The sequence below is a fragment of the Elgaria multicarinata genome, chromosome 10, assembly GCF_023053635.1.
Source record: "Elgaria multicarinata webbii isolate HBS135686 ecotype San Diego chromosome 10, rElgMul1.1.pri, whole genome shotgun sequence".
Classification (NCBI taxonomy): domain Eukaryota; kingdom Metazoa; phylum Chordata; class Lepidosauria; order Squamata; family Anguidae; genus Elgaria; species Elgaria multicarinata.
This window is the reverse complement of record NC_086180.1, coordinates 77,342,595-77,360,428: the sequence shown is the minus strand read 5'-3', so window position 1 is coordinate 77,360,428 and position 17,834 is coordinate 77,342,595. Positions and strand designations below refer to the sequence as shown.

The 17,834-nt window shown below is 39.2% G+C and overlaps 1 protein-coding gene across 4 annotated transcripts in view; it reads left to right on the top strand.

Moving 5' to 3' along the window:
• N4BP2 (NEDD4 binding protein 2) overlaps positions 1–17,588 on the top strand; it is a 32,391-nt gene extending 14,803 nt beyond the window's left edge. For 3 of the 4 annotated variants that reach the window (XM_063135419.1, XM_063135418.1, XM_063135421.1), the window contains 10 exons: positions 399–2,710; positions 4,187–4,272; positions 5,345–5,390; positions 7,108–7,337; positions 9,041–9,159; positions 9,498–9,633; positions 9,811–9,999; positions 11,711–11,879; positions 12,390–12,513; positions 13,500–17,588. In XM_063135419.1, coding sequence (XP_062991489.1) covers positions 399–2,710; positions 4,187–4,272; positions 5,345–5,390; positions 7,108–7,337; positions 9,041–9,159; positions 9,498–9,633; positions 9,811–9,999; positions 11,711–11,879; positions 12,390–12,513; positions 13,500–13,545 — 3,457 coding nt within the window. In that variant the 3' untranslated portion in view covers positions 13,546–17,588. The remainder of the gene's footprint in view (positions 1–398; positions 2,711–4,186; positions 4,273–5,344; positions 5,391–7,107; positions 7,338–9,040; positions 9,160–9,497; positions 9,634–9,810; positions 10,000–11,710; positions 11,880–12,389; positions 12,514–13,499) is intronic. The other variant, XM_063135420.1, reaches the window with a different exon arrangement.
• Positions 17,589–17,834: the final 246 nt, after the last annotated feature.

The window sequence follows — 17,834 nt, the reverse complement described above, 5'->3', positions numbered from 1 at the left end:
GCAGATCCATATATGTATTGCTTTGCACGCACATACTAGTTTCCTTTATTCAAATCGGTGGAATAGCCTTCATGCATAGTAGATCTGTATGTGCTTCAGAATCAGCCTGGAACAGTCATGGTGGAATATATATACGTGTATTCTAATAGCCTCCACCATTCCTGATCTTTTGTCTTCATCATCCAGTTCTTGTTTCAACAGAATGCCGGATTCATTCAGGGAAAATGGTTTTGAGTCCTTTAAAATTTGTAATACTTTTTCTTTTGTCTGTCTAGGAATATGAGTGTACCACGTATTAGAAGATATTATTACCTAAAATGTTTTAGCAGAAGTAAACATGGTTGTGGTGTGCTTCTTTTAAAGAAAAATACAACTCTATTCCATTGTTTGACTTGCAGGAAGGAAGATACACTTCCTCGTGGGGAAAATGAAGAGCCTTTGTCTTCCCTTTTGAAATGTATAGAATTAAGTACAGATGATGAGCATGTGCTAGAGAAAGCTGCACTGGAAAACCAGAATCTTCAGAATGAAGAGAGAGAAATTGGATATAAGTTACAAGAATGTAATTCTGAGAAGAGAATCACTCTAGATAACGAGGATATTTATGCATCACCAAGGAGAGATAAATTGCATTCTTCCCTTGAAACAGAAGTAATTAAAACAGAGTTAGTAAAGTCTGAGCAAAACCTGCACTCAGAATTCTGCGTCAGTGAAAATATTCAGAAATATGATGATTTAAAAGTTGAAGCAAATTCGTGTACTGAAGTATTAATAGAAGCAGAATTAATAGAGGGGAAAAACATGAATAAGGGAGATTCAAATTGTGAGGAATTAGTACGAAAAGAGATGTTAAATTTTGTGGGAGACTGGCCCATGGAGCAAACTATGGGGCAGAGGGTTAAAAGAATAAGGAGGTTAGAAAAACTTGTAAAGAATGACGAAGAGGATAGAGATATATGTATGCCCACGCTTGATTCATTAAAGATTCTAGATGAAGATGAAAAATTGGACCTGATCAATATTCATAAGGAGTTGTCACTTTCTGAAAATAAAGTGGAAGAGAATAACCAACCCTCTGCCTGTATGACTGGTGTTAACACAGAAGAAGATACATCAGGATTGCTGATGGTAGGAGATTGGCCTGTCCAAAACTCTCTAGAGCAAAGACAGAAAATGAAAAGGATCCCTAAGAGAAGCTTTAGTGAATCAGAAGGCGTTGGAAGTAGTCAATGTGATATGAACAGAAATGCTTTGAACACAGTGACTGTCCTTCCGGGAACCACTGCAGGCACCAAAGTGCTAGATGACTCATCAAAGAAGGGAAGTTTTCAGGCACCTGAAATCTCAGCTTCTGAAACTGTTAGTGAGAAAAAGCCTGTACAGAATAAAAGAACGCGCAAGCATAATAAATTAGCCCTAACTTTTACCAACAATTTGACTCTCAGCAAACCAGAGGAACATTTGCCTCTATTTAATTTAATGGAAGATAAACCTGACGAATGCATCATGACAGAGGTCAGCAAGTATTCGCAGACAGAACCCCAAGACTTTGCTCTCCTGTGGAGGATTGAAAGGAAAATTATTGTTTCGGAGGATACCAAAGTGATACATGGCAGGCTAGATGGATTTGTTCCAAAAGGTGTCGATGTTTCTTCAGATTGTCCAGAAAAAATACCCTATAAAGTAACCTATGAGAAAAGCACCTATGTTGAAGAAAGTGAACTTGTCAGTATTGATGAATCTGAGAATCTGAATATTTTGTGTAAACTTTTTGGGTCGTTTTCATTTGATGCACTAAAGGACTTGTATGAAAGATGCAACAGGGATATTGATTGGACTACAGGGATCTTGTTAGATTCTGCTGAGAAGTTGTGCAAAGACAATGACGTTGGGTGCTTGCAGGAAGCAGGGACTCAACCTCCTGCTATTGTTCTTGACTCCAAAGAAATGGCTAATTATGGAGAGAATCTTAGAGACTCTGAGGAAACTATTCGAGTAACTATGACATCTGGAATATTTCAGGATTCAGAAATAATGAATCTCATAGTTGATGAGGGAGGTGATAAAACTTCAGATTATTCCAGGGTAAATGCTGAAATACCGAACTTGTTAACAAATGTTTTGCTTGCTCCCTTGTCAGAAAAAAATAATTCCAATCCGCTTGCTCCAATAGCTCAGGCAGAAGAATTGAATGAAGAAAAACCTCTCCCAGATAATATGAAAACACATACAAAAGAGATGAACTCTGTTACCTTATCAGAAAATGGGCAGCAGAACAAGGCTTCACATAGTGAAATGGACTTAAATATTCCTGTGACTGTACATGATGAATTAACTGGAGGCTCTGTCCCTTTGAAACCTACTGTTGATATGGAGGCAGACATAAATTCTTCAGAGAAACGTCAAGAGTGTTCAGCAGTAGAAGATGCAGCTGTTCAAGAGCTATTGGCTAATCTAATACTTATTGAGGACTCTGCAAGCAGGGAAGGTTCATTAGAGGTCTTCAAAGGAATGGATTGTAAACCCATGTTTTCAGTTGCAGCAGAAAATAAAGAAAACAAAATGTCTAATCAAGATGACAATATCACCAAGTTACTGAATCCCAGTTCTGTATCAAAGTCTATTAACATAGATAGTCTGGAGCTGGTCTTACCTCCCGAACTAGCCATTCAATTAAGTGAAATATTTGGACCTGTTGGTGTTGATTCAGGTAATAACACCATTATTATTATTATTATTATTATTATTATTATTATTATTATTATTATTAAAAAACCACCTCTTTATTCATTGTGATCTGGGAACTAATTAGATAATGTAGTTAATCCTGTAGCAGGAGGTGAAAAACTTAGAAGTTAAGTTTTACTTATTAGGAGAAGTAATTGTTGCTGTATATTAGAAATTAGATGTGTTGCACATATATCCCAGGTCCTTATTGGTGAACTATTGCCACTTTATGCCATCATTAGTGGGCTGTTCTTCCTCTCCTGCGATATCTCCAAGTGCTTTGGTTTGGTTTTTCCCTATATGAGTGAATGGTAGCCATTCATTTCTGTTCAGGAAAATAAAGTTAAAGTTTACATTTAGGGATACGGTTAACAAAGAGGTTAAACCTGCTCCTGTTGAGGTCAGTGTCTAGATTGAGAATCAGGTGTTTCCCACTCCCAAATATGTCCAAGATTGCGGACAGTTTCCTTCAACCCTATAGAGCCAAGCTAATCCCTAACTAATTAGTTTTATCCTTCATCTACATATCCTCACTTTGGCTTCTGTTTCTTAGTAAAATTAGGGGAAACTAGCTTCTATATAATTCAAACAATTGGTTAGGCTTTTTATTTTAAAATACTGTTTAGAGTTAATTTACCTTATTTCCTATATCATGTTAAGAGTTCTTTTTTTAATTATTTAAGCTGTGGTTCAAAATGCTGCTATGTCTGTCTAGTTTGGGAGAGTTCCTCTAAATTATTTCAAGAAGTTTGTTTGTTTATTTATGACACTTAATGCTGCCCCATAACCAATGCTCTCTGGACAATATACATTTTTTTTAATGCAAAACAAATATAAGCAATAAAAATACAGTGACAATATAAAATAAGCATTATGCAATAGCTCCAAGACCATGAAAACTAAACTCCTAAAACTTGGCGTGTATACTAAGGGTACCCTAGGCACGGGCACCTCAGGGTTATTTTTTTTAATTAACTAATTTTAATTAATTTAAATGTGTCTGTGCATTTGAAGTGTGTAGTGCCATCTTTGGTCATGAGATGGCAGACTTCCCAAAGCAGCACATAGATTTGCAGTCCATACAGTTTGAAGCCAGGAAGGGGGGGGGGTGGTAGCTGAAAGACAGAGTTATACAGCTGTCCCTTCTCCTGCTGTCAGGCACCTCCCAACTCAGGGCAATGCCATGGGCAGTTCTCTCCCTCAAGGCCATGCCTAAGAGTATCAGAGGCCATAGCTTCCCTCAGATAGGATAGGCACAATGTGTCCAACTCTCACAGCTTCGTAACTTAGCCTGAATTCTTTGTTGTTTTGAACTAAGGGCTATTCTAACCTGTGCAAACTTGTGAGCATGTTCACTAACATTGAATGTAATATAAGATACCTCATGACTAAGGGCAAACATGGTTGTATTTGTTTTAATTTGCATTGCATTTTATCTCTGTGTTCCCCCTTCCATAAGGATCTCTAACTACTGAAGATTATGTGGTTCATATTGATCTGAATTTGGCAAGAGGAATACATGAGAAATGGAAAGCATCTATTATGGTTAGTCTGCTTCTTTCTAAAAACAAGTCTATGACGGTTTCCCTATGTGGTTCTCATTAAATTGCAGCAATATTTATATATTTGCTGTCCCCTGATCAAATCTGTTCCATAAACTATGGAACATGTATATAAATAGTATGATTATGTTTAGATCATATCTACTCTAAATCTCTTTATATGCAAATAAAATTATGTAACAACTAATTTGGGAACCAGTGCCATAACTGTAAATCAGTAAAAATGTGGTCTTTAATAAAGTATATTTTTTAAGTCTTTTTTAAGACAAAACTAACCCCATACTGGAGAATCCACAGGGCTGAGCAATGTTCCTCAAGCACCGTGTTCTGGATCTGACCCGTCAAGTAGGAGCAGAACCACTGCAATGAAGTACCTCCCACTCCCAACTCAAGACAGTCATCCCAGAAGGATACCATAGTCGATGGTATCAAAAGCCACTGAGAGATCAAGGAGAATCAACAGAGTCACACTTCCCCTGTCTTTCTCCTGACATAGGTCATCATACAGGGTTACCAAGTCTGTTTCCGTACTAAAGCTGGGCCTGAAACCCAACTGAAATGGATCCAGATAATCTGTCTCATCCAATAGTGTCTGGAGCTGGCCCACAACCACCCGCTCAAAGACCTTGCCCAGGAATGGAACATTTGCCACCAGCCTATAATAAGATTTTCTAGGTCCAGGAAACATTCCTTCAGGAGTGATCTCACTACCGCTTCTTTCAGGCGGCCTGGGACCACTCCCTCTCACAGAGAGGCATTAATCACTTCCTTGGCCCAGCCAGCTCTTACATCCCTGCTAGCTTTTATTAGCCAAGGGGGCAAGGATCCAACATGGAGGTGGTTACACGAACCTCTACGATCACCTTGTCAACGTCCTCGACCTTGTTCTAACTTGCTGGTCTTGTAGTTCAGAAATTGGAATTCAGTTACCTTTGTTTGTTTTCCTACCATCTGAATCCTATTAATCTTTTTTTTAAACAAGAAACTAATTGTTGAGATTCATTAACAGATTTTTAAATATGTGGCTCATTAGTATTAAAAATGCTTTAATTTAGAAGCGACAGAGGAGAGAAGAGGAATTACACAAGCTCCTTGAAGAAAGTAAGTATATGCTGTTAACCTTGATCTCACTGGCCCTACTATTATTTAAACTGAATGGAGCATTTGATTTGCATCTAGGAAAGCTTGGCCATGAATGTAGCAGGAGTGGCAAAGTCATTCCTTTGGTCTTTGATGCTCATCTATGTAAAAGTAAATAAGGGAAAATATGTATATCAAATCATATTTCTGTCCACCTTTCCTCCCAAACTCTGCATCGTATGTGGGGTTATCCCATTATTTTCTTAAAACCACCTTGGGAGGTAGATTAAGCAACTTGCCTCAGGCTGCCTATTGAGCTTCAGGACTGAGTACCAGCAAATGTTGTTTGAATAGGGATACACAGCTTTCTATGTTCGCACTTGGCATCTTTTAAAAAAATGCCAAATGTGCACAAAGAACTTTTGCAACTGAGCTGCACAGATATTGAATACTTACAGATAACCAACTTCTCAGGACCATCAGACCACCAGGAGGAGGAGGGAGGAATCTGGGTGAAGCCGTTTTTCTCACAACTGGCACAGTATTGGGGTTGATAGATATTGCACTCCTTCGTAGTAAGGGAAATTATTTATTAATAATACTAAAATGCAATGAATACATGATAGGTTAATAAAGCTTCATACAAAAAATGTATTTTATTTTCCCGTGTTTTTCTAAAGGGGTAATGGTGCAGTTCTTCGTGGTCTCTGTGCATCACACATGTGGGCTCTGCGCCTGCACTGAGCCTCAAGTCGGGAAGCTTCCATAGTTGAGAGACTTTTTGGCGGGAACCCCTCCCCCACCGTCCTACTGCGCATGCACAGCGGTTTCCCGCCCGTCCCTTCAGTTCTCTTTCAACCGTGCTACTAGTAGCCTCATGAGGAACTTCTCGCTCTTTTGAGCTACACTCTTTCGCTGAGAGTTTGAATTACAGTGTTCCACTAAAGCTACGTCACCATGGGCTACAATCCCTTGCCTTTAACTTGTTTAGGCTGCGATCCTATAGTGGCTTACATAGGAGTAAACCCTGTTGAGTTCAGTGAGTCTTACTTCAGGATACACATATACAGGATTGTACTGTTAATGTATTATGTTGAAATACAGACTCCTCTTTTTCAAGCTTTTCCCTTGCCTGCTCATTCTCTGTCTTATTGGCTTCACTAATGGATGTAAGCCCAGCACATACTCTTCCTCTCTAAGACTGGGTTCAGACAACGTGATAACCAACAGTGGTTTAAATAGTCGGCGGTTAGTTATATAACTCACCGTGGTTTATCATATTGTGTGGCAGGAGTTTGTTAACCAACAGTTGGATATTTAGCCGAAATAACTAGTGCAAATAACCAATGCTTTGTACTGTTGGTTATCATGTTATGTGGAGAGAACCGTTGGTTATTTCCTCGATCACCATTGGTTATTTCATCAACCATAGAGTCACAAGGGAAGAGCAGTCAAAGCGACAGCTGCTACTCCAGTCCAGCCGGCAGGATACTAGCTGATGGGATACTAGCGGGAGGACCGAGGGGGGAAGAGAGGGCAGAGGATGAGTGAGTCAACTCAGCGTGGACTAATAGTCAATTCAACGCTGATCCTTGATAAACAACTGTTGAGTTGATTATTACCCCACCGTTGATTATCGTGTTGTCCGAATGCAACCTAAATGTATTTGAATTTCTTTTGGCTCTTATTACATTTAACAAAATACTTCTTTAATTTCAATTGTTGTTACTTTCTGAAGATCCCATGCTGTTTGAGCAGCTACATCTAGATGAACTAGATAACATCCTTACTCAGCATACAAACTGTCAAGTACAACAGAGTGGAAGATTACCTGTAGATGTACTGGCTGACGGCTCACTAACTTCAGAGGTTTTTCCTTTCATGGATCACTGGAATGTCCAGACACCGAAAGTATCACTTCGGGAGATAATGTCTGAAGAAATAGCATTACAAGAAAAACAAGACCTGGTATGAATATTGCCTTTTACTACTATGCCTGTGCTGCATTTGTTCCTCATCCTGCGCTGCAGTATGCATAGGATCATTAGTACGTCCCATCCTGCACTGCATTGGGACAGTCCATCCTCTTGCTCCAATTCCCAGACTTGGCCCAAACACTCCATCTCCTCCATTCTCTAAGAGCCTCCATTTTAAAAGAGCGCTCTCAAAGCTTTATGTGCAGTGCTGCTGACTGCTAAGGTGGGAACATGGGAGAGGGCCTTCTCGGTGGCTGCTCTGGAACTCTCTTCCCGGGGAAGCTAGGCTGGCTCCCTCCTTGATGGGCTTTCGGAAGCAGGCTAAAACTTTTTTGTTCCAGCAGGCCTTTGGAGAATAATCTGGCCCTCCATCTATGTTAATGTCTTATAATTTTGTTGTGTATTTTAAATGTTTATGGTTTTGTTCCCCCCCCCATGTATATTTTAAACTTTGTAAGGCCGCCTTGAGGCCCAGCATTGGGCAAAAGGCAGGATACAAATAAATATAATAATAATAAGGTGGTTCTTTTTCTTTAGGGAAGGGGAAGGCCTGGCGAGACAATCCTTGCTTGTCTTGCTTCTGATAGACAAGAGCTGTAAGGGTGTCCCCATCACCCTTCCCCCAGGGAAGTTGTATCTCGTGTACATTTTCACCTGAAGTTTTCCATTCTGTTAGTTTGCCCTCACGTTCCAAAGGCATAGCTAAATTTAGTATGTTATCCTATCCTTCAGAGGTTTCCGTAAAATTAAGTCATATATCTAGCAATAGCATTCTGAGCAGATGTAAATCTTTGTTTCTAAAACATTTTTTCATACTTCTTTGTTCTTGATGACCACAAATGTGGTGCAATAGTAATTCTACGACAAAGATGTACATATATTGGTACTAAACCTAGCAACTAAAATTAATAATGGTCTCTCTAACAGGATCATCTAGTTTTATCTTTTTTACTTAACTCCAGTGTTTAGTTACAGTGTTGTGGTAGATAATCTATATGACATAAACATATTTTTCAGCACACTTGCAATTACAACAAATCTAGATTATGATAGATCATGAAGGAAATGAATTGAATTTCCCTGGATGGCTCACCTTTGGATGCAACAGTTTGCTCCCTTTCCACTAGCAAAGAGGGAGGTTTGCTTGTGGTGGTCCTCCCTGGATGGGAATGGAAAGCACCACTGCTGTGGTTGCCTGATGTTACCCCACCGATTGTTTGGGGCTGTGTGGGAGACAGCCAGAGAGTCACAGGACCCATCATTCGCCTAACACCTTCGAATGGAGCCAGAACCTAAGCCAGACCAAGAGCTAGCACTGTGAATTCCTTCCTATTATAGATGGAGGGGTGGGGGACTGGCCACACACCCCACACTTCCTGCCCTTGCTGCTCTGGATGTGCTGTGGGTCTGCCACAGAGATCCCTCACGCCAGGTCATAGACTAGTCCGTAAAATCCACTTCCGAAAGCAAACAGTCTTTTCAAGGCAGCAAGCATCCTTTTTGTTCTTAAATTGAGGCAGCTGAAGCTAGAGCACGTAAACAGTATTGCCAGACTGAAATAACCTGTAGCTAATAGCAAAAAATGTAACACATGTATGATTTAAATTCTTTTTTAATTATTATTTATTGGCCCTGTTTTTCTAGAAAAAGTTTTTCCAGGTTCATATTATAATGTAAACTTATTTCTTGAATTAGAAACGTTTTCCTTTCATGGCTAGAAAAGATTGTGCTGCTAAGCTGAAGGAGAAGCAGCTTCTGGAGATATTCCCAACCATTAATCCAAACATCTTAATGGACATCTTCAAGGACAACAAGTAAGCTCTTATTAATATGATGCATAAGAGTGGAGTAAGAGTTATTCTGTCCTTTATATTGTATTTTAATATTGGAAATATTGTATCCAATGGGGTCCTTCTTCCAGCCCAACAGATCAAATTCTCCCTTCCACCTGTAGCTCCCAATGCCCCCTCCCAAATCCACTCTGAAGAGTTGGGGGACCCTCTGGAGCAGATTTAAGAAATCAAGCATTGCAATTGATATTTGCTTCCTTTTTGTTTTTTGTTTTTGTTACAACAGGGTTTTGCTGTTTTATTCTGTGACCTTACATGTCCCAAATTATTCCCTGTGTTGTTTTGTTTTTCATTTGTCTTAGTTATTCTTTGGAACAAACTGTCCAGCTTCTGAATAGCGTCCTAGAGGCTGATCCAGTAAAAACAGTTGTAGCCAAAGAAACTGCTCAGGGTGCCACTCTCTCTTCTTCCAGTGCTGCAAAGACCCGAGAGAAAAAGGTAATGGCCATTTTGCACAATGGTTGCAAATATATTTTCTGAAAAGGGCTTTTATAAACACTATGTGAAGGTCCTGCTCAGTGGGCCCTTATATGACCAGCTTTTCTTGTTTGTTCTGGATTTGGTGGTTGCTCCATACCATGGAGTTGTCCTAAGTGTAGTTCGTATGACTTGCAGGCCAAAAAGTTCAAGGAGCCAGAAGACATTCTCAACGAAAAGATGTTCCAAGACTTTGAGTATCCGGGATATGATGACTTCAGGGCTGAGGCTTTTCTACATCAGCAGCATAGGCAAGACTGCCTGACAAAAGCTGGGGAAGCATATCGCATGGGAATGAAGCCTGTAGCAGCATTTTATGTGCAACGGGTAAATTTTGTTTTACTAATAATTGTGTAATATTTGTCTAATCTAGTAGAAATGTTTGCTAATGGTAACCACAGAGGTTTTTGGTGCTTGCTCTAGTACCAGCTCACAAATGGGTGTCAATGCTAGAGAGGCACAAATCACTTATGAACTTACTTAAGACTAACAGATTTCTAATCTTAATTGGGTCTCCTTTTGAAATCTCTGAGTAGCAGAGCTAATATACTAGGTACAGAAATCAGTTAAATAAGGTGTTTCTTCTGTGAGGAAGTCACAAATGTTTTTTTAAACCCACTGTAAATATGTGGGTGTGGGGGAATTATTATTATTATTTACAATATTTATATACTGCTTAATTATCTGACAGATTCCAGAGCAGTGAACGTAGGTATAAACAGTAAAGGAAAGATGATTAAAAAAGAAAAGTAACATTGTTCCATTTAAAAACAAAGGAACCAGAAGAGCAGTGGCTCGTCGGTTGAGGAAAGCTTCTTGAAACAGAGTTGTTTTCAGGAGGCGCCGGAAGCAGCCTGGTGTTGGTGCCTGCCTGACCTCCGGGGGCAGAGAGTTCCACAGAGAAGGGGCCATTATACTAAAGGCTCTTCTCCTGGTGGAGTCCATTCGGGCCACAGGTCCACGTGGAACCACCAGGAACATGCCCTCCGACGACCTCAGTGATTGGACAGGTTGGCAGTGGGGAAGGCGCTCTCTCAGGTATCCTGGTCCCAAGTTGTTTAGGGCTTTGTACGCTATTACCAATAGCATACAAAGCTAAACCTAGGCAGGACAAGTGCAGGCTGCCTGGCTGGTCTCCCCCAGTGCCAGGGACACCTCCTTCCTTGCTGGGGAAAGAGTGTCTGTCTTTGGGATGTTGACTGCCAGTTCAAGCACATCAGGCTGCTTGTTGCCTGGATATGTTGTAAATAAGGGCAACTTCATGTGGTCCAGGAGTCAAATCCCCCTTGCCACAATGGCAGTGACAAAATAAATAAATAATCGGCTTGGAAATGAGCTAAATTTGCCCTTAGTAAGCCTCCGTTGCTTGTTGCTGCCTATTACTGTCTTTTCTGTAGTCATTTCTTGGAGAACAGGGGCCACCCTGTTGTCATTGAATGAAAATGTAAGACAATTTGCAAGAGATTACTAGTTACAATGAACCCAAAGAGCTACTTTGCTTGCATCTAGAGTTTGGGCCTGCCCAGAAGAAACTTTGGCTCTTTACTTTTAAGTAACAGGTTCCCATATGCCATATCGTATTTCCCATGAGCTTCAAAAGAGATATGCAATGGAACTATTTCCATGCTTTGAACCCAGCCTGTATCTTTTACTCTTGGATAGTGTTTTTAAACCATAGTCTTTATACTGAAGCCTCCACATATGACTCTCTTAGCCCTGGAAGGCAGAATTTGGTTATTCTCTACCAATTGTTGCTTGAATTCAGTTAGGAATCATATAACTTTCCTCTCTCTTTTCCTTCTAACCTTTACGATCTATATTCCTGTTTCACACAATCTTGTTGGTCTTGCATCTTCCTGAAGCCCATCTGATCAGGCCTTGCTTTGGCCTACATTGACAATCAAAATGTACAGCCCATTGTTCTGAGGCATTGAGACATTACAGCTCCTTGCCTGTGGTATTCTTTTGAGTCCTGATATCCAATGCTGCACTTAGGTAGCCTCTCATGATTTGACAACTGTTGTGTGTTTGAATAAAGGGTCGCCTCCATGAGCAGAAGATGAAAGAAGCAAACCAAGATGCCGCTATGCAAATCTTTGAGAAAGTGAATGCCTCGAAGCTTCCTGAAAACCTTTTGGATCTGCATGGTCTCCATGTGGATGAAGCTTTGGATCATCTGTGTAGAGTGCTGCAGGAGAAAACAGAAGGTACAAGAATCCTACTTTGTGCAGAGAAATTATTCTAGGTTTTGTACATGGCTATGTTGTGTGAGGGAAAATGTCATAACATGCTTGCATGTTGGAGGGAAGCCATAGCTTAGTGCACCCTTCCCCAGCCTGGTGCCCTCCAGGTGTTGTGGACTTCAACTCCCATCAGCCCCAGCCAGCATAGCCAGTGGTCAGGAATCTTGGGGCGCAAAACATCTGGAGTGCCCCAGGCTGGAGAAGTCTGTTTTAAGAAATAGAGCACAGACTTTGCACATAGCACAACTCAGGTTTAATTCCGGGCATCTAATTAACAAGACGTTGGGTAACAGTTCTTGGACAGTTTCTGGCAAGCTGCTGCCAAGCAGAGTAAACAAGACTGAGCTAGATGGAACAGTATGGCCTAACTCGGTATAAAGCCACTTCATATGTTCCTATAAGACGCGCTCAGTTCAAAAAGTGCTGAATCTATGAAGGGAGAATATTGTGACCCTTATCGTTCTTGTGCGACAGAATACAGCCTGGCTGGTGGTAAGCCGTATCTCTACGTGATCACAGGAAGGGGAAACCATAGCCAGGGCGGAGTTGCTCGCATCAAACCAGCAGTTATGAAATACCTCACAAGCCACAAGTTCAGGTGAGCTAAACGTAGAGTGACTGAGAATTTGTAACCTTCATTTAACCAATTAAAAACTGGTTGTTGTTTTTCAAGACTAGTAGATAGTTTAAGTCATTTCTACAAAGCTCCTTCCACATACATATTGCGAAGTCTGTAGTGGCCTATCTATTTTTTCGATTAAACTTCTGAATAGGACCCTAGAGACCTGAGCAAGAGCCAAGTCTGAGCAGAATGGAACTATTGAGGAATTCAGGTATAGCAAAACGTGAATTTGAGCATACTTTTTATGCCTTGTCAGCTCTATGGGCTAGCCCAAAGACCCTACCTAGTGCTCTGACATATTTTTGTCTTCTCACTCTGGACAACATCTTGCTGAATCAACAGCTGCTTCATTTGATGGCCAGGGAGCCACTTTAGGTATGCACAGAGCTTGGGCATGGCCAGTGGGTTTTTTCTTCTTTGAACAGCAACCCCCCTTCTCCATGCCATAATCTGCTTTTGAAAATCCCCTCAGTTTTTCAGAGTGGTGTGATGTGATATGAGGCCTGCTGTTCAGGAAATACAAACTCCCAGAGTGCTCTTGGGTGCCTTCCGTATGCAAAAGGTGTCTTCGCCTCACAGAAGGTCTGTTATATACTTTGCACTAGAGTATTGCATGAGAAAAGCGAAACTAAATCCAGAGATGATGTAATTCGGTGCCCTCCAGGTGTTTTGGACTACAACTCCCAGCATTCCTGACTATTGTCCATGCTGGATGGGGCTGATGAGAGTTGAAGTCTAAAACATCTGAAGGGCACCAGTCTGGGGAAAACTGTCGTAACCTCTTGCATAAGCTGAAGCATGGGAAGCTATATAACATATGTCATTCTGTTGTGCAAGTTGCTTGCACAAGCATTTGTGGAACAGAGCTAGTAGCTATTTTCCTTCCACTTGCATTTGTTTGAATTCAGCCCCGTGCGATTGATGATAATATATTTGAAGTTAAATCTTCTCCTAATTCACAGGTTCACCGAAATAAAGCCAGGCTGCCTGAAAGTCATGCTGAAGTAAAAGAATATTGCCAAGAGGGGTCTCAAAAGCTGGTATTACTGAGATACAAGCAACTTTAAAATTTACTGGGGTTACTGTACTACTTTAAAGAACAATATTTTACTGGAAATGTTTTAACTTATTTTTACTAGGTGTTTTTGTCAGCATGTTTCTTCCCTGCCCCCCAAATCAATACTAAATGAAATATTTGTTTTTAAGGGAAATAGTTTTATAGGCGTTTTGCTACCAAAAAGTATATGAGAAGTATATTTCTATATATAAAAAGTGAACTTCAAAAGGGAAGCAAAGGTTCCATTTTGAAACACTCTGTCCTTCTCAGATTTAAAGATCATCCATGAATATCTTGAGTACTGTGCTTTTTAACACTTCCCTTTCTCTAAATGCATTTTAAAATAACTCTCATATGTTTTTGAGACATCAGACGTTTTGAAATAATTAAAGCTTTTAGAGGGGAAAAGTGATACAATGGGTCTAGTAATAAGAGCTTATTTATACTCCTGTGTTTTCATATGAGATTCCTTTGCATGCTTTTTGTGGAGAAGAGAAGAGTAAATGTTGCATCCATCTTCATCCTAGAGAAACATTAACTTCTGTTACCTCACTGAATAATCCCCTTCGATCTTTCTGCCTCTCGCCCCTTTAGCCTTTCACTTCCTTAATGTAACGAAAGTGGTAATACTTTATGATGAGGCGGTAAATCTTTGTTGTGAAAAAACAGGGGTACCGAACTCATCAAGGGATCTTGGCCTTTATCTGAGCATTAAGGAGCCATTTCTATTGGCAATACGTTACAACTTCCACTAGAATCAATGGAAATTTTTAAAAACCCAGTTATTGTGATCATAATATGCTATTTGCTGTATTCATCCTGATTCCAATTTCTGTGGACTTTCAGTGCTCATACAGAGCTCAGTATGAACAGGAGCTTTCTTGTTCATATCTGGATCAGGGATCTGCTCCATCAGCACAATGACGATATGTACAAAGAGCATCGGAATGATCACGGATGCCCCTTCTACGGTTGAGTTACCTTTGTGCGTTACAATTCCTACATGTGCATTGAAGCCTCAGGATTGGGTTTGTTTCAGATTCTTCAGGAAAAGAGATATAAGGAAACTCCATATCCTCCAATTTGTCCAGATAAAAATTATATATGCCCCGTTAGGGATGACACCAGCAAATTGAGACCACGTAAGAGGCTGCCAGCTTCAGGCAGGTTTGTGTGCCGTTAACAACCACGCCGAAGCATTCCACAAGAGCAGCTGCTCCCACCACGGGGCTGCACTGATGTCGCTTTTTCCATCTTTTGAACTTGTTCTCACTTTGTTGCTGTTAAAGCATACAACTCTCCGTCAGATTAGATCAGGAGTTGCAAAACTAAGCACAACAATGTGTGCATGCGTGTCTCAATTATATCAGTGCAATGTCATTTGAGAAACCTTTCATCGTTTTCATATAGCAGTATATTGTGTGTCAATCTTTAAATGTGTGAATTCATGGCAGGGAATAAGTGGCTATTAATTTCATGGTATTTTTAAAGCACGTTTTTGAATTGCAAAACCTAGGATGATATTTAATTATATAGTTAAAAGGACTGAATTTCTTCTTTGATTTTAATTTCCTCTGAACCAAACTAATTACTACACAGAGAAGTATTTTTAAGAAACAATAGATGCATTTTATTTTTATGAAGGAAACTGTATATTCAATTAATGTATACGTTTCTTCTTTCAAAGTGGAATTGCAAGTGCTCTTCAAAATAGTTCCTTTTTTAATTTCATGGAGCTTTTAAAACAATTGCAGATTGCATGTGAGCAGTCGCATAAATGAATTAGTGTGAAATATTCTTCAGATCCTCAAGGTGCCATTTCAGTAAACTTCGGACTGTGCTTCAAAACCAGAGGTTTCTTTTATTTATAATACAGCAAACATTGCACATGTATGTTGTGCACATCACTTAATTTCAGACATTTGTGCATGTGGTAACTATAAGAAAGGAATAAGCTGCATATACCATAAGAATTCTTAAAGAAATAATTCCTAATATGAACTCAGACACAAGGCATTGTGTCTACACTGCATTATTCTACCATCGTCCTGATCTTTTTAAAGAGATCTGTGAGTAGAAATCATTTTCTGTACATGGATCTGTCCTAACACCATTAGTGCAAAAGATTGTAGCGATTAAGTTAACTTTAACCTGAAGAGAAAACAACAACAACAACTACAACAATGAGATGATGAATGGCAGAAAAAATGGTAGACTAGAAACCCAAATTACCTTTTGGTTTATAGGTATATGGAATTATGAAGGTGGGGAGAGCACAGATAATTTTTGTAGATCAAAACATTTTAGATTTTAAGTAATTGAACTACTTGATAACTGGCTATAAGACAGTGCATGTAAATGAGGGGGGGGATCCAAAGAATCTAACTGCTTGCCCCCATTGGAATCATTGGCACAGCAGATTTATTTCCAGATATTTAATTTCCTTTTACCAGACACTTATTCAGGAATCTACTGTGTATCAGGACTGTTTTACCCACTACCAGTGTTCTTGCACTGATACCATGTCCATACTGTCAGGACATACATGCCTGTTTTGTTTCGTGTGCACGTGGTAGAAAACCACATCTCATGTACAAGCAACCTGAACGGTTGGATAGTGCTGGTAACACATGATGTACACACTTCCAACCCATATGATACCTATGTAAGGATGCCATTATGAGAAGGCCCCAAGTTACTCCTAAAACACAGATATTAATGGCAGATTCTTCTTTTGGGATGCTGATAAATTTTAATGGTTTTATGTTACAATTCTACTTAGAAAATTATACATAATGTGCCTTTGTGCATATCCCAGTCCTTTCAGTAGGACCTACCCAGGAGAAGTAGCTGCTGAATTATGCCCCCTTATTTTCCCCTTGAAGTTCAAGTTGATCATTATTCAAAAGACACCATGTGACTTATATATCTATTGGAAAAATAGAGTTGGATTTGCTAAAGAAATTTAAAACCAAATCTGAAAATAATATCTGTAAAAATAGTAAGGGAAGTCTGTTCTGTTAAATATATTGGTAACTGTTCCATAATTATGGTGGTTTGATATTTTACTAAGCTTTATTAACATACCAAGTCACATTTCTTAAGTTGGGGAAGAATTATAACTGTGTGCCTATTTTTTATTATTAAAGTCTTTGATTAACCTACTAAGAAGACATAAGCTCACACTTATATGAATTAGGGTCATATAAACTTGTCATGCAAAACTTGTAATGTAAATGTTTTATTGAAAAGAAATTTACTCAGGGCAGTGGTTTCTGTGAAAAGTGCCTATGGAAAAGAAAGCCTTCCTAGTAATCGTTTTCAGGAGATATTATTGTGGATAGATATTCTAAAAAAATAATCTGCATTAATTAAATGTGTGCAATTCAGATTTCAAAACATTACCTAACCTTCATGGATTGATGTACCATACATTGAATACCTAACACTGCATCGCCTTGAACATGCTCTTGTTTGCATGGATGGACAAATATGTGAAATAGGCAGTTTGCATAGATGGACAACATGTGTAATAAGCAATTTCATATGTTGGCTACAGGAATTCCTGTGATTATAGCAGTACGCTTTCTTGGCATGATAATTATGTAAATTGCTGTTGTTCATATGTGTTTTGCACAGATCACATATTAACATTTTTCTTTGTAAACCTGTACCTGATAATGATTAGGAAGGTTCACAATGGTAAAAACTTTTTGATTCTTTTCAAAAGAAGAATAGAATGTCAGACTCAACTACTGAATAGATATTATATTACTCTACTATCAAAGTGTACAGATTAAAAATCCAGTATTGTACAGTCCAATTGTCACGAAAATACTATGGCCAGTACATAAGTGGATTTCTTTCTCCTTTAATTATTCTTAAGTGTATAAAATTCTTCTAGTTTCCTTTCTTCTTTTTTGTAATATTTGGTTGTTAGCACATAGCATTTCTTACATGAAAATTTTCAAATAAAATCCCTCAATGAAAACAATATACGATGCCATTTTTGTGTGAAGTTCTTGTTATGAAATGTTAAAATGAAATGGACCTGAAGTTTTGCATCAGAATATATCACGGAAATATAAAAACACGTGAATAACCTATCTTCGGAGATTGTAGGACAACCCAGTTCTTAAGAACTTTATATTTGATTTATATTTGATTCCTCGCTCTCCTTTATTCCTCATATTGAGGCAGTAGCTAAATCCTGCCGTTTTTTCCTGTATAATATTGCCAG